General features: G+C 40.8%; 1 protein-coding gene across 1 annotated transcript in view; it reads right to left on the bottom strand.

The window, feature by feature from the left end:
- Positions 1-15,190, bottom strand: part of LOC132011803 (serotransferrin-like) — a 55,792-nt gene that overhangs the window by 13,050 nt on the left and 27,552 nt on the right. The window contains 5 exon segments of the mRNA XM_059390946.1: positions 4,948-5,030; positions 8,349-8,426; positions 9,281-9,375; positions 10,152-10,322; positions 10,325-10,414. Of these exon segments, the coding sequence (XP_059246929.1) occupies positions 4,948-5,030; positions 8,349-8,426; positions 9,281-9,375; positions 10,152-10,322; positions 10,325-10,414 (517 nt within the window).

The raw sequence follows: 15,190 nt of genomic DNA, 5'->3' as shown, positions 1-15,190 counted from the left end.
CTAACCGGCCAGTTCTGCTTCTGTAAGATTGCTTTGTCTGCTTTCGCGCACACCGGTCCCCTGACCCAATCCACTGACTCCAAGTATGCCTGTTCAAACTATCAATCAATCAGCTCAGCCCCACCCGAAACTTGTTTGTACCTGTCTATAAAACCCCTGCACCAACCCAGCTCTGGACCTCTCGGCGTTATCGGCAACGAGGAGGCAGAGGTCCGGCACAGAGGTCCAGGTTCGAACCTGCAATAAATGACCCTTGCTGATTGGCTTTGACTCACGTCTCTGGTGGTCTTTTAAGGTGGGGGTAATATTCAATTGGCATTTCAAAGTCATCATATACAAAACTATGTCATAAAATGCTAAAACAGACCTATGCACCAACGGGAACAAACAAGAACATTTACATGAGAAAAGGTCAAGATGACTTAATGGAGGATGTCAACAACTGGGCTAAATTTTAGCCAGACAAAAAAACTGGGACACAGACTGCCTGGAAAGTAGTATGTGCAGAGCACAATGGAGTGGAACATCGTGGCCTACAGAGCTCAAGGTAGGCTGGTACACAGGGAGGAAACCAGACCAAGCAGCAAAGGGGAATGACACTGACCTCCAGAGTTTGTGCCCTTCTATTACAAAGAATATTGGTGCTTCATGGAAGACAGATAAATCTAAGAGGGTAACCAAACTAGAAGCACAGTGACCGGGCAGGGCCCAACCTAAGGCAGCAACAGTGAGAATCCTCATGTGGCACAAGTAAAGAGGTATCAAAGCTAAAGCAAAACAGTCCAGGAGAAAGAGCAGATAACAGACTGTAGGGACCAGGGTTTGAATGCTCAGCAATATCTGGAAACGAGCAATGGCCAACATGCAGTCAGGGAGCTGGAGCTGAACCCTCTGCACAAAGCCTACAACTTAAAAGCTGTCTAGTGGAGGTGTGGGAAAATAATGCAAAAGGAACTGAAATACCAGGCCTCCTGTGCCACACAGATTGGGGGTCAGGGGTATGAATTTACTCTTTCACGGCGTAAGATGCAGAAAGATTTATATAAAAACGGGGCCAGATTCGATGAACTCCAAGAGCCCCCAACAGAAGGAAATATGAACCCATTCTGGAGAGAGGCTTTCATATCCTATAGCAGTAAAAAACAGCACCCACAACAACAAAATATTAGAAACACAATACCATTTATATTATCATCCCCCCCAAAATGAAACTTTGGTATAAATATAATAAAATATGTACAAGATCTATATGAGGAAACTACAAAACTGATCAACAAAATCAAAGCAGAACTAGATAAACAGAGATATTCCACCATCACAGACAGGAAGACTAAACAGTTTCAAAATGTCAGTTCTTCCCAACTTGATCTATAGATTCCAATGAAATCCAATCAAAACCTTAGTAACTTATGGCAGATGTTGACAGACTGATTCTGTAATTTATATGGTAAGGCAAAGGACCCAGAATAGCCAACACAATACTGAAGAGCAAAGCTGGAGGACTGACACTGCCTGACTTACTATGAAGCTTTAGTAATCAAGAAAGCATGGTCCTGATCAGTAGAGATCAGCAGAACAAAGTCCAGAAAGAGACACCTACTATGGTCCCCGACTTAAAACAGTTCAACTTAAAACTTTTTACCTTACAATGGTGCAAAAGCAATATACATTCAACAGAAACCATATTTCGGATTTTGAATTTTAATCTTTTCCTGGGCTAGCAATATGGAGTACAATCTTGTGATACTGGGCAGCAGCACTGAGCCACCATTTCCAGTCAGGCACTGGATCAAGAGAGTAAATAACTAATATACACAACCATTCTGATTTTTACTTTTAGTATAGTATTCAACAAGTTACATGGATATATTCAACACTGTATTATAAAACAGACTTTGTGTTAGATGATTTTGCCCAACTGTATGCCAGTGTTAAGTGTTCTGAACACATTTAAGGTAGGCTAGGCTAAGCTCTGACATTCAGTACGTATATTAAATGTATTTTCAACTGGAGATATTTTCAACTTACTATAGGTTTATTAGAATGTAACCTCATCGTTGAGTAAGATCTGTACAACAGAACAAGATATCTTTTCAAATGATGCTGGGACAGCTAAACACCCACGTGTAAAAAAATGAATACATACAATGAACAGATACAGACCATATCCTTTTCACAAGAATTAACTCAAAATGGATCACATATCTAAATGTAAACCACAAAATCATAAAAATCCTGAGAGAGAACACAGGAGAATATCTAGACATCTTGGGTCTGGCAATGATTTTTTAGATACAACACTAAAGGCATAACTCATGGGGAAAAGAGTATAAACTGAACTTTATTAAAGATAAAAATTTCTGCTCTACAAAAGACACCAGCAAAAGAATGAAGATGAATCAAAGACTGGGAGGAAATATTTGCAAAACATATTTCTGATAAAGAACTTTATCCAAAATATACAAGGAACTCTTAAAACTCAACAATAGAAAACAACCCAATGAAAAAATGGGTCAAAGATCTTTAGACACCTCGCCAAACAAGATCTATAGACAGCAAATAAGAATATGAAGAGATGATCCACATCCTATCAATGTCATCAGGGAAATGCAACTTAAAGCAGTTATATATCACTATGGATCTACTACTGAAATCAAGAACTCTGACAACATTAAATGCCGGGGAGGATGCAGAGCAACTCTCATCCATTGGAGTATGAGGAACACTCATACATTGCTGGTGGGAGTGCAAAATGGTATAGCTACTTTGGAAGACAGTTTGGCAATTTCTCACAAAACTAAACATATTTCTGGGCGCCTGGGTGGCTCAGTGGGTTAAGCCGCTGCTTTCGGCTCAGGTCATGATCTCAGGGTCCTGGGATAGAGTCCCACATCGGGCTCTCTGCTCAGCAGGGAGTCTGCTTCCTCCTCTCTCTCTCTCTGCCTGCCTCTCTGCCTACTTGTGATCTCTGTCAAATAAAAAAAAAAAATCTTTAAAAAAAAAAAAAATTAAAAAAAAAAAAAAACTAAACATATTTCTTACCATAGCTCCACAACTGCAATCCTTGATATTCACCCAAAAACTTATGTCCACACAAAAACCTGCACATGGATGTTTACAGCAGCTTTATTCAGAATTGCCAAAACTTGGAAGAAACCAAGAAGTCCTTAATAGGTGAGGGGAGCCTGGGTGGCTCAGTGGTTTAAGCCTCTGCCTTCAGCTCGGGTCATGATCTCAGGGTCCTGGGATCGAGCCCCACATCAGGCTCTCTGCTCAGCGGGGAGCCTGCTTCCCCCTCTCTCTCTGCCTGCCTTCTGCCTACTTGTGATCTCTATCAAATAAATATATAAAAATCTAAAAAAAAAAGAAAAAAAAAAAAGAAGTCCTTAATAGGTGAATGGACAAATAAACTGTGATACCTCCAGACAATGACATATTATCCAGCACTAAAAAGAAATGAGCTATTGAACAATGAAAAAACATGGAAGTAACTTGAATGCATATTAGTAAGTAAAAGAAGCCAACCTGAAAGGCTACCTACTGTATGATTCCAAATATTCTGAAAAAAAGTACCATGTGGGGACCATCAAAATATTTAAGTAGCTGTCAGGGTTAGGGAACAGAGGGATGAATTAGCAGAATGCAGAGGATTTTTAGGGCAGTGAAAATACTCTGTGTGAAACTATAAATGGTGAATATGTCATTATACATTTGTTCAAATGTGTAGAAATATACAACACCAAGAGTGAATTCTAATGTAAAACAAAGATTCAGAATGATTACGATGTGTCGGTGTAGGAGTTTATCAGTTGTAACAAATCACTCTGGAGAAGGATGCTTATAACAGGAAAGGCTATGCATGTGTGTGGAGTGCAGAGTAATATAGGAAGTCTTTGGACCTGTTGCTCAATTTTGCTGTGAACCTAAAGCTGCTCAAAAAAATAGTCTTTTTTTTTTTTTTTTTTTAAATTTGCAGAACAGACAGATTGCTCATCACCACCATCTTGTGGGCAAGGAAGCAACAACAAAATAAAAGTCAAGACATCTTCAAAACTAAGGAAAGAAACAACTGCCTCATTCCATCAAACCTAAGATTCCACCAATTAAAAGACACATTATTATTTCAAGTACTACTAAGAAAGGGAAAATACTACCAATTAAACTATGACACAAACAACTATAACTAGCATTCTAATTTCACAGGCATTAAAATATTTTAATATCAATTAAATGTGGTATATTGATTTTCCTCTTAAGTTCTTATCAGTGTTAGAGACAAAACAAGAAACAAGTATCTTCAACTGCAGCACAAGAATTTTAAGAGTAACATTAGGACAATAGTAAAAGAAATATAAAAATTTGTTCTCTACATTTGAGACACTAAATTTAGGTAATTTAAGAACAGAAATATATAATGTTGGATTTAAATAACTTCTAGGATTTCACCTAGCCTTCCAATTCATTTTGCAGATTTTAATAGTTCCACACATTAAAATTTGTCCTCAAAGTAAATGAAAAATTTACTAATATGGTGAGGGTTAACACTTTCTGAACACTCTTAAGAAATACTTTTAGGACTGCCTGGGTGGCTCAGTGGGTTAAAGCCTCTGCCTTCAGCTCAGGTCATGATCTCAGGGTGCTGGGATCGAGTCCCGCATCGGGCTCTCTGCTAGGCCGAGAGACAGAGAGCCTGTTTCTGCGTAGCAGAGAGCCTGCTTCCTCCTCTCTCTCTCTACTTGTGATCTCTCTCTGTCAAATATATAAAATCTTTAAAAAAAAAGAAATACTTTCAAACATTATCTCATAAAATCTTCATAAAATCCTAGTACAGGTGGGCTTGCAACCCAGAAATGGTTGACTCCAGGGTCCATGCTCTTTTCCCCACCGGTGCAAGTATGGGTGGCACTGATAAGAGATTCACGCAAGTTCACTCCAAATCCTACTTACCTGGCTGAAGCCTTAAAGCGCTCTAAGAACTGAAGTCTCAAGCTCTCATGGCCTGGGAGATCAATCAAGGTCAGGCTAGTGGCCTAAGGATGGCAACAATAACATTAAATCAGTGTTTTGGTCCTGGCTCACATTCACAACATAAACTTCTCATATGAGATTTCAGGTACCAGAACAGCATCCATTTTTATCAATGAATCAAAAAAATGTTCACCATAATTAATTAATGAATCAAACAAATGTTCACAAAGCCTCCTGTATTTATAAATCATTAGTAGAGGCTCCGGGGATTTAACAGTGAGCAAAACCAAATATAATCCCTATTCCAACAGGGTTTATAATATAATCAGAAATATCAACATAATGTAAAATTACAAATAAATGTAAAATTACAACTTTGATAAATGTTCCCAGGGTATGTGAGAAAATGACCCTCTCTGGGGGAGTCATGGAAGTGTAGTCCACCTGAGCCTGGGGAAATACATTAGTATGAATAAAAACAAAAACATGTGAAAACAGCAGTAAATATTCACAAACTAAATGATGTGACAGGAGATCTATACTTTATTATATACCATGTTACCATTACGGGACCTTTGTAAAAACAAAACATTCCTTTACATGTTCCACTATAATTTAACTTTTGAATATCTGACAACTAGACACACCATTTATTTGTTCCAACTGTCAATATTTCGTGTCAATCATTCAAACCGTGAGGTGTTCTGCCCATACTGAGCTGACTCATTAAGCACCCACCTAAGAGCTACTCATTTCAGGCCTTGAGCTCAGGTTCAGTGTGGATGTAGCTGTGCTCAGTAAGACTCTGATATAACCCTGGTGCAATTACCAGGCCCACAAACATTTCTCAGATGCTCTACCTCATCCATAGCCAGCCTTAACCACTGTTCAGCAGGAGGGAGTCAGTATCATGCACTGATCTCACATAATTATAGTTGGATTCATTATGAGCCATCATGTAGTCTGTGCAGTCTTTCATGGGTAAAAATATGATGTACGGTAGTTTTAAAAAGAATCCTGACAAAAGTCTAGGGACATTTCATTATCACCACTATACCACCACAAGCAATTCAAAAGACACAATATTGGACACATTACTAACTTGAGAGAGACAGACTACATCCAAAACATATGGGGGGGGTGGGAGGAGGTAATAAAGAATGGAGGAATGCTCTATATTTTCTTTTTTAGAAAGAGCACACATGAGTAGGCAGGGGGCGGAGTCAGAGGGAAAGGTAGAAAATCTCAAGCAGTCTCCATGCCTAGCAGAAAGCCATACGTAGGCCTCAATCTCATAACCCTAAAATCATGACCTGAGTGGAAATCAAGAGTCAGCTGCTTAACCAACTGAGCCACCCACAAACTGTTACATTTTCAGTAACAATATGCAAGTTTTATATATAATGCTAAGTTTTCCAAAAGGAAAAAAGTAAAAAGATACAAAGTTAATTTAATAATATATATTATTGGGGTGCCTTGGTGGCTCAGTGGGTTAAGCCTCTGCCTTCGGCTCAGGACATGATCCCAGGGTCCTGGGATCGAGCCCCACATTGGACTCTCTGCTCAGCAGGGAGCCTGCTTCCTCCTCTCTCTTTCTACCTGCCTCTCTGCCTACTTGTGATCTCTGTCAAATAAATAAATAAAATCTTTAAAAATATATATGTATATATTATTTAACCCAACATATCTAAAGTATCTTTTAAACAAGTAAAAAAAAAAAAAATCAAGAAATTGTTGATACTTTACTTTTTCATCCCAAGTTCAAGATCTGGTGTATACTTTACATTTACAGAACCCCTCAATTTGGACTAGTCACATTTCAGATGCTCAATATGTCTCACACAGCCAATGGCTATTCCATTGTAAAGTAAGGGTCTAAAGTATGCCCAGGAATATCCTACTTAAAAAAATCTGGCACAAGTCCTCCAAGAATTAAAGATCTCCCAAAACTGACCTTTCAAAATCTAAACTCTTGGGAGTTTAAAAAGGACTGGGCTAAAAAAAGTACCAGGAAAGGTGTCTTAACCATTCTCATTCATTCGTCTATACACCTACCCCTCCAACCAGCCCCCAGCCTTTCTTCCACTCACCAAATACTTATTCATTACAATAGACTTGGCAGTCACTATCCATACTCTGGAGCTAAATAGGTATATAAAAAGTTCTTCTCATGATTTCCTTACTGGCATTTTTGAAATATACTCATGTATACTCTTTAGGATGTCCACTGCAACACTGTAAAAGCAAAAGATTGTAACAACAAACTAAATGTTTGTTAACAGAGTTCTTAAACAAGAACTTAATTGAATAGTGCAGCCACATAATGGAATACTATGTGGCTCACAAATCAACCAGGTGGTACTATGTGTACAAATGAGGGAGAAAAACAAAACAACACAACTGTAATAGTCATATTGTTAAAAAAATAAAATAAAATAAAATATGGAGCACCTGGGTGGTTCAGTGGACTGAGCACCCAACTCTTGGTTTTAGCTAAGATCCTGATCTCAGGGTCCTGGGATCCAAACCCAGGTCAGGCTCCATGCTCAGCAAGAAGTCTGCTGGAGATTCTCCCCTCACTTCTCCCTCTTCCCCTCTCCTGGCTTGTGCATGGGTGTTTTCTCTCTCTCTCTCTCTCTCTCTCTCTCACACTCTCTCTTGCTCTCTAAAATAAACAAATCTTTTTTAAAAAAATTAAAATTAAAATTAAAAAATAAAAAATAAAAAATAAAATAAAAAACCTAAAAACAGTGGGCAGAACAAAGAGTTAAGAAAGAAAATAATTGGGATGCCGGCTGGTTCAGCTGGTAGAGCAGGCAACTCTTGATCTCGGCTTTGTGGGATCAAGCCCTGTGTTGGGTGAAGAAGTTACTTAAAAATAAAATCTTAAGAAAAAAAATTAACAGATATATAGATAGGTTTGCATATGCACAGACCATCTGAAGAGCCCATAGGAAAATAGTAAGTTATTACCTCTAAGGAGAAGACCTAGTAGGGACAGGAAAGGCAAAATTACTTTTCACTGAATATTCCTTTTAACCTTTTGAATTTTTGTCCCATATACATATATTACCACTTCAAAATATAAAGGGAAAGGTTTAATGCTCACCCTCTAGAACTCACGGTAAAGTTGGAAAGAAGACATAGAAACAAAAACTAGTAAAATGATAAAACATCAGTGTGTATGAAGTACAACAAAACAGGGGATGGCAAGATTGCTTGGATGACCAAAAGCAGAATTTGTCACATGAACTCTATCTATCCATAAAAATAAGCTACGAATGGTACCTAAACCATCAGACTAATTCATATAACAAATATCCTTCCCTGATGCACCAAAGTAAAATTGTCAGACTCCCAACATTCTACAAACCCCTTACCCTGGTATTGTTGACTCTGTACACAGCAGAGCTGTCGGTGATAGATGTCTGAGTGTCTCTGTAAAGGCCAGTTAACAACTGTTAAAAAAAAAAAAAAAAAAAAAAAAAAAACAATTTGAGGGAGATCAGAGTAAATATATAAATAGCAAACCTAAAGAGAGTAACTCTCCAGTTGGTCAGGTCAAATAAATGAATGTTGCTTGCAACAACTGTTTTTCCCTTGTAGAAAAATCTAATTCATTGCATCTATATTCCCCGCTCCACGATGGGGAAAAAAAACAAAAACAAAAACAAAAAACAAAAAACCAGAAATAAAAAACCTAGTTTCAAATCCTTACTGGCCAAATTCACCAAACGTCCATTTTTACTCATCACAAATGATTACAAGTTATATTTCTGTAGTAGAAAGGAAATAATTTATCTTCTCAAAAGGAAGAATAATAAGAAAACCTCTGCTACAATCCATAATGAAAAATTGTTTAAAATAGTAGGTTAAATATTAGTGAAAAGATGGCTCAGTGGCCCAATATGTCAAAGAATCAACCTTTTAAAAAACTTCCTTGACAAGCTCTCAGACGAGTTTGTTAAACAAGATTATACACCCTATACAGATCACTGTCTTCTCTCTCTTCAGCTGTTCTGGCATCCTTGGACACCACAGGAAAGTAGTTCCATAAAACTATATAAATTTTGAGATAAATACTAAATGTTAGTAACTGGCAAGTCAAGAAAACAGAAACGGTCAAGAAATCCCAGTTTATGAATTTTTCAAGAGCCTGTTCAACTTTTTCAAGTCTTTCCAAGTGAATCAAGAATTAACCTCCCAAATTGTATCAGCTTCCTTTCCAGAATGAACTACGACCACACAGGAATAACGATATGGCCTAACATTTCCCATTAACTTTAGAAGAGGTGTAAATCAAAGCATTTACTCTGACAAAGAGCAATGTTTTCCCAGAGTCGCACAGGCCAACAAAAAGAACAGCTCTTTGACTGCTCCTTCTGCTCCGGATGAACTTCCAGAACACTGCGGAATAGAGAAAAACAACCAAAATTATGCCCTGATCATCAACAGTACACCTGTATTGTTGGGGTAGGGAAATAACAGAAGTTAATCACAGAACACCTCATTCTTTTATTGTTTTCACCATCACTATAATCATTACTATTGTTAGTGTTACGGGTGGGAGAGTCCGAGCTAAGTGAACGGAGGTCTGGGTTCTTGGATTCCCATAAATGTGATGTTGTGCCCCCAGGCTTTCAATGTGTAACCCACTTATCAATGTCCTTGCCTCCACCTCCTCCCAACTAACCGCCTACTCTATCATTAGGGACTCCTCTAAGTGCCAGCCACTATCAACTGTCAACCCTTGGGTGTCTGCGTCTGTGTTGCGGACTTCTCAAGTGCAATCTTGACTTACTGTGTATCCCCAGCGCCCAGCATGCAAATTTGGAGTGAAGAACGCGTGAGTCTTGGTAGTAAGAGCAAAGAAGTGGGCGGCGGGGGGGGGGGGGGGGGGGGGGAAGGACCGCGCGCTCAGGCGTAACAGGGCCCACAAAGAAAGAATAACCCGCGCCCCCAAGGACCAGGACGTCACTGCAAGTGTCGCAGGGAATCTTCTTTAATGGAACGTTACTCCCCGTGCTTCAGGAAGCAAGGCAGGCTGGTATAAGAGGTGAGTCTCCCTTCTAGATGCCCCCCAGGTGCCTCCGCCGCCCCGCGGCCGCGGTCTGCACAAGCCCAGTCCAAACTCGGAATCCCGCCGGCCGTACACCCGTCAAAACCACCCACCGCCTCTTTACCCAGCGTCAGCAGCACCGCGAGAATCGCCACCACGGCTGACAGCAGCGTCGGGTCCCTCTGCTGCAGCTCCTGCCGCAAGTAGTCTAGGTGGGGCTGGAAGGCTCCCCCGACACTGCCGCCATTCGCCACCCGCCGGGTGTCCGCGGAAGCCATGGCTGAGCTGCGTGGTCTCCAGCGCCGCGAAAGCGACGTGGCCCTAGACTCTGCGCAGGCGTCCGAAGCGGAGCATCACGGGAGTGGTAGTCCTCAATTTATATTTCCTCTTTCAGGGGCGGGGATCCCGAAGGTCCTGATGGGAGTTGCAGTTCTCTGGCGCACTGTTTCCACCGAACCAGCGGCGTTTCGCGGAATTTCACGAGGGACCTTCTTATCCCTTAAGATAGGAGTTGGATATCGCCTCCCTCTTCATGGGTGTGGACGAAATGATGGATGAATAAAATGAATGGCTTAAGAAATCTTTACTGAGAATTTCCAGTCTCTCCCTTCCCGAGGTGAGTCTTGTGAGGAACTCAAGGATTACACAAATATTTCATCTGAGTATAATGTGGCATGGGATGTGACGGAGAATGTACGGTGCGATATGGGAATACAGAAAGGGACTTATAATCCTTCACTGGTTCAGAGAAAAGCTCGTGGAGGAAAGTGAGAGGAACTGAGTCATGAGGGATGGGTCAGCCTCTGCAGGTGTAAAAGGAGAAAAAGTGCTCTATGTAGAAGAAAACGAGCAACTCAGTGTCCCTATACTGTAAGTCTAGGGCTGCAACTGAGATTTCGACATTGTGGGAAGCAGCTAGGAAAATCAGTGCGTGGGGTGAAGCTGTTGAAAAGTGCGGCTGTCGTTCTTGCCCAGAGTGGACAGCCTCTACTTCTGCCAGGCAGGTATGTGGGGCCAAAGTGGCCTGTTTTTCCAGAGAAGCCAGAAGGGAAATGTTCCACTTTTCAAATTTCAGCAAGTAATGAAAAACACTAAAAACAAAAACAAACAAACCCACTACCACCAACAACAATAACAAAAAAAATTTGTCACCCAAATAAAACATCTTGGGGGCCCAGAAGGGGCCCACCTAGGAGCTGCTAGTTTGCAGTCTGTCACTAAGCTGATGTCATTTCAGCGGAAGTGGCAGGAGATGAAGCAGAAAAGTTGGCAGGTATGACCGGAAGTGATTGTGTGCTATGCTGAGGAACCTAGACAATATCCAGAATGGGATAAGAAGTTTCGGTTGGGGGTAATAGAGATGATTGGCAGATAAATGGAGAAAGGTGATTTGAGAGAGGAAAGACTGAGGCAGGGAGACCAGCTGGGAGTTGTTGCTGTGTTTTGGCAAAAGATGTGCCGGGTCTGAACCAGGAAAACAGGTGTAGGTGTGGAATGAGACCAAAGATCTGAAAGATGTGTAGAAGGAAAATAGGATGTGGTAATTATTTGGGTGTGCTGAGTTAAGATGGAGAGTTAACAAGACTGCATCTGAAGTAGTTGATGTTTTGTACTAAAAAGAATAGAGTGCATAAAGTGAATTAGAGGGGTTGAGGTCATAACCAGAATGAAAATCTCCTCTCTTTTCTATATATTGAGTTTCAGGTGCCTCAGGGCATTTTAAAATCTTGTATTAACCAGGTGATAGAATAAACAGATGTAAAGTCTCAGCAATAGGTGCTATATTTTCCTCCGAGTTTCAGGCATAAGTAAGTTGTCATTAAAATCAGGGACGGAATGAAAAGTGAGGAGAAAGGAACCCACAAAGATACCTAAAAAGGAAGAGTCAGTGGCACAGAAGTAAGGCATGTCCTGGAAGTGGTCAGCAGCAGCTCTTGTAAGAAAGGGGCTCCTATGATGAGGACTTGAATGAAAAGCGAACTTGGAGGGAAGAGTGAGGGGAGAAATGGAGAGGAGGGATGGGTTTGGAAGCAAGTGTGATAGATGGAGAAGAGGGTTAGACGGTAATTGCTAACATTAATGAGTGCTTGCTAGTGCCAGGCACTGTTTGAAATCATTTTAATTTATTAATTTGCTTAATCCTCACAGCAATCCATTATTCTATTTTACAGAGGTAAATGAGGCAGGGGTTAAATAACTTATCCATTAAGCCCAGGCAGTGGGCTCCTTTATGCTTAACCGTATGCTCTAACATAGTACAATTCATTTTCCAGGCATTTCATTGATAAATGTAGGCAAATAGGGACTCTAGGTTAAGAAAGGGTACTTAAGAGGTAAGGCTAAAGAAAGTAAACCAACTACTTTATTTTCAATTAACATTATCAGTTAAGACTATCAGAAATGACAGTAATTTTACCACGTTCTCTTTTTCTTTCTTTCTTGTGGTCCTGGGCCCTGCTCTGTATCCATCACCCACAATGTGCGTGCACACACACACACAAACACACACACACACACGCAGAGCTCCTTTACAATAACCATTGATTCCTCTGCTAGGAGCTAAAAGTGAAGGGAAGGAGGAAGAGCCAGACGGGGGAACATCTACTGTTACTATCGCAACTGTGTAAGAATTTTTAGTCAGAGCTATGTGAATGAGAAAGATCTGCTTTGGTGGTAAAGTTTGGGAATGATGAAAGAAAGAAGGTTTTAAGAAGACACAGACTTTTTTTTTCCCCCCAGTATATTTCCTGGGTAAAGTCAGAAGAAATGGGCACGCCTTCCACAGTCAAGTGGGAAGGTGGTGTGGTTCTCAGGAATCAGAGCAGGAGAGGATCAGCTGCTTCCTGTCCTCTCACATCTGCACCAACACACACTTCCAGGAGGTATGTGGAGATGAACCCAGAGGAAGGACAGGCGGATACTGACTGCTGCTTGCTGAAAGTGTCGTGCTTCTTTGTCCAAATAGCAAATGGAAAGTTACAATGAAATAAATGCAGTGACACAATTTTTCCCATCTCTTTTATTAATTAAAATATCTCATTTACCAGACATATTTTTCCCTCTTCTATTCCCAGTAGCTCCAAAGCATGGTGGAAACGATCTTATACTCAGGGACTCCAGTCATGTGATTGGTGAGTGGTCAGCAGTATCAAATGCGGTTAACAGACTCAGGATTGAAAGAATTAAAATTGGTTTTCACAGTTGGCAGATAGGCGGTGACCTTGGCCAGGGTAGCTGCAGGGAAGTGAGTAGAGCAAAAGACTGGTTTCTGGGTATTCAATCATTAATAAGTGAGGCATGGAAAGAGTGAGGAGACAAGGCAGTGACTACTGTGGGAATCAGGGTCAAGCGATAATTTCAGATGTTCCAGTGGTTCACTTTTCTGACCTGCTAGAATCAGGACCTGATTCAATATACTGATGAAATTCATTTAAAATAATTTAAAAATATATGTCTTCTATATTCTTTTTCTGTCCTCTTCTGAACACTCCATTTCAGTATCTCACTCTCCTTCCTAACCCCTCGCTAGCAACACACACACATACAGCCACATACAGTTGATTCTATTACAGTAAGCATGCAGACCCCTTTCAGAAAGAATTTATACTTGAACTGTACCCAGGAGGTGTGGCTGTAACACCAAGACCAAAGCCATGGAAGGGGTCAGATGAACATTAAACTCTGAAGGAAGGGCTCATTTGTACATGTATTTAGTCAGTACTCAAAAAAAAAAAAAAAAAAAATCCTCCCAAGCCAAACATTTAGAAAACAATGAAGTTTTTAAAAGATAACACCAATAATAATTTTTATTTTATGTTCTACAGAGGTACCACCGCCGAACTGTGAAACCAAACAAACCATTCAGGCCAGTGAGACCCAGAGGGAAGCTTATGGGTTATGAGAGCTCCCATCTCCATCTGGTGTGGCTTCATCTTTTGGATTTTAAAATCTGTGGAAATTGCAGGCCTCCAGGAGTTCTGTGGGACAGAGAAGAGAGGTAGGGCAGTCAAAAACCTATTATATTTATTTTCTGTTGAGAGAATGATTAGTTAAGCCTGATATAAAAGCACTCAGACCCATTGGGGGACTGATGCGTGGACCGGGCTGTTCTCCCAGTAGCCTTCTCCACTTGCCTGCACAGCTCCTGTGTCTTTCTGGGCAGTACCACACAGCAAAGATGGTAACATGGTTTCCCTGCCCTGTATCACCCCCTACCTTGTGTCTCATAGGCAGGGCTCCCACACCTAAATCCATGTAGCTGGGAGGAGCCTGGTAGGACTGTCCTCTCTGACCTCCTTAGAGAGGTGAGGAACTAATACAGCAAGCACCTAGAACATGCCAGTTTCCATTGCTAGGGTCTGGAGAAGGAGCAGAGAAGAGCAGAGCCAGACTTTCTACCCTTATGGAGCATATAGGGTAGGTGAATGTAACCTAGGTGTTTACAGCAGTGGCTCTGGGTAAGTACATTTCTTACATCGGAATTATGGGACCCTGGCACAGACTTGCTGAATCAGTATCCCCAGGGCCTGGGAATCAGTATTTTAAAGACCATGGCTCACTTACATGCACACAAAAGTTATAGCACAACCTCCCTCCAACCACATGTTCTTCTCCCACATCTTCCAAATGATTTTCAGTGATTAAATGATGTCCAACATAGTTATAGTGCAAAGGTGTGTTTTATTGTATTGTAATGCTTAGAAAAATTGTGTTCTAGATGAGCAGTAGGTATGGCAACTTTATGGTTATAAAACTTGTCATTGTTAAGCTCACAAGAGTAATGCTGTGTAAAAGAACTTTCTGCGATGATGGAAACTTTCTCTTTGCTCACCTATCTGGAGCTACGTGTAGCCACTGAACACTTGAATTGTGGCTGGTGTGGCTGAGGTACTAAATTTTTAATTTTGTTTAATTTTAATTAATTTAAATTTAAATTGTCATAGATTATTAGAGGCTACTGTATTTATTGGATGATGCAGCTCTGTATAAAAAGGAGTTTACTGGGGCACCTGGGTGGCTCAGTGGGTTAAGACTCTGCCTTCGACTCGGGTCATGATCTCAGGGTCCTGGGGTCGAGTCCCGCATTGGGCTCTCTGCTCAGCAGGGAGCCTGCTTCCTCCTCTCTCTCTCTGCCTGCCTCTCTGTCTACTTGTGATCTCTCTC

Source organism: Mustela nigripes, chromosome 2, assembly GCF_022355385.1.
Source record: "Mustela nigripes isolate SB6536 chromosome 2, MUSNIG.SB6536, whole genome shotgun sequence".
NCBI classification, from domain to species: domain Eukaryota; kingdom Metazoa; phylum Chordata; class Mammalia; order Carnivora; family Mustelidae; genus Mustela; species Mustela nigripes.
This window is presented reverse-complemented; position numbering and strand designations above follow the sequence as displayed.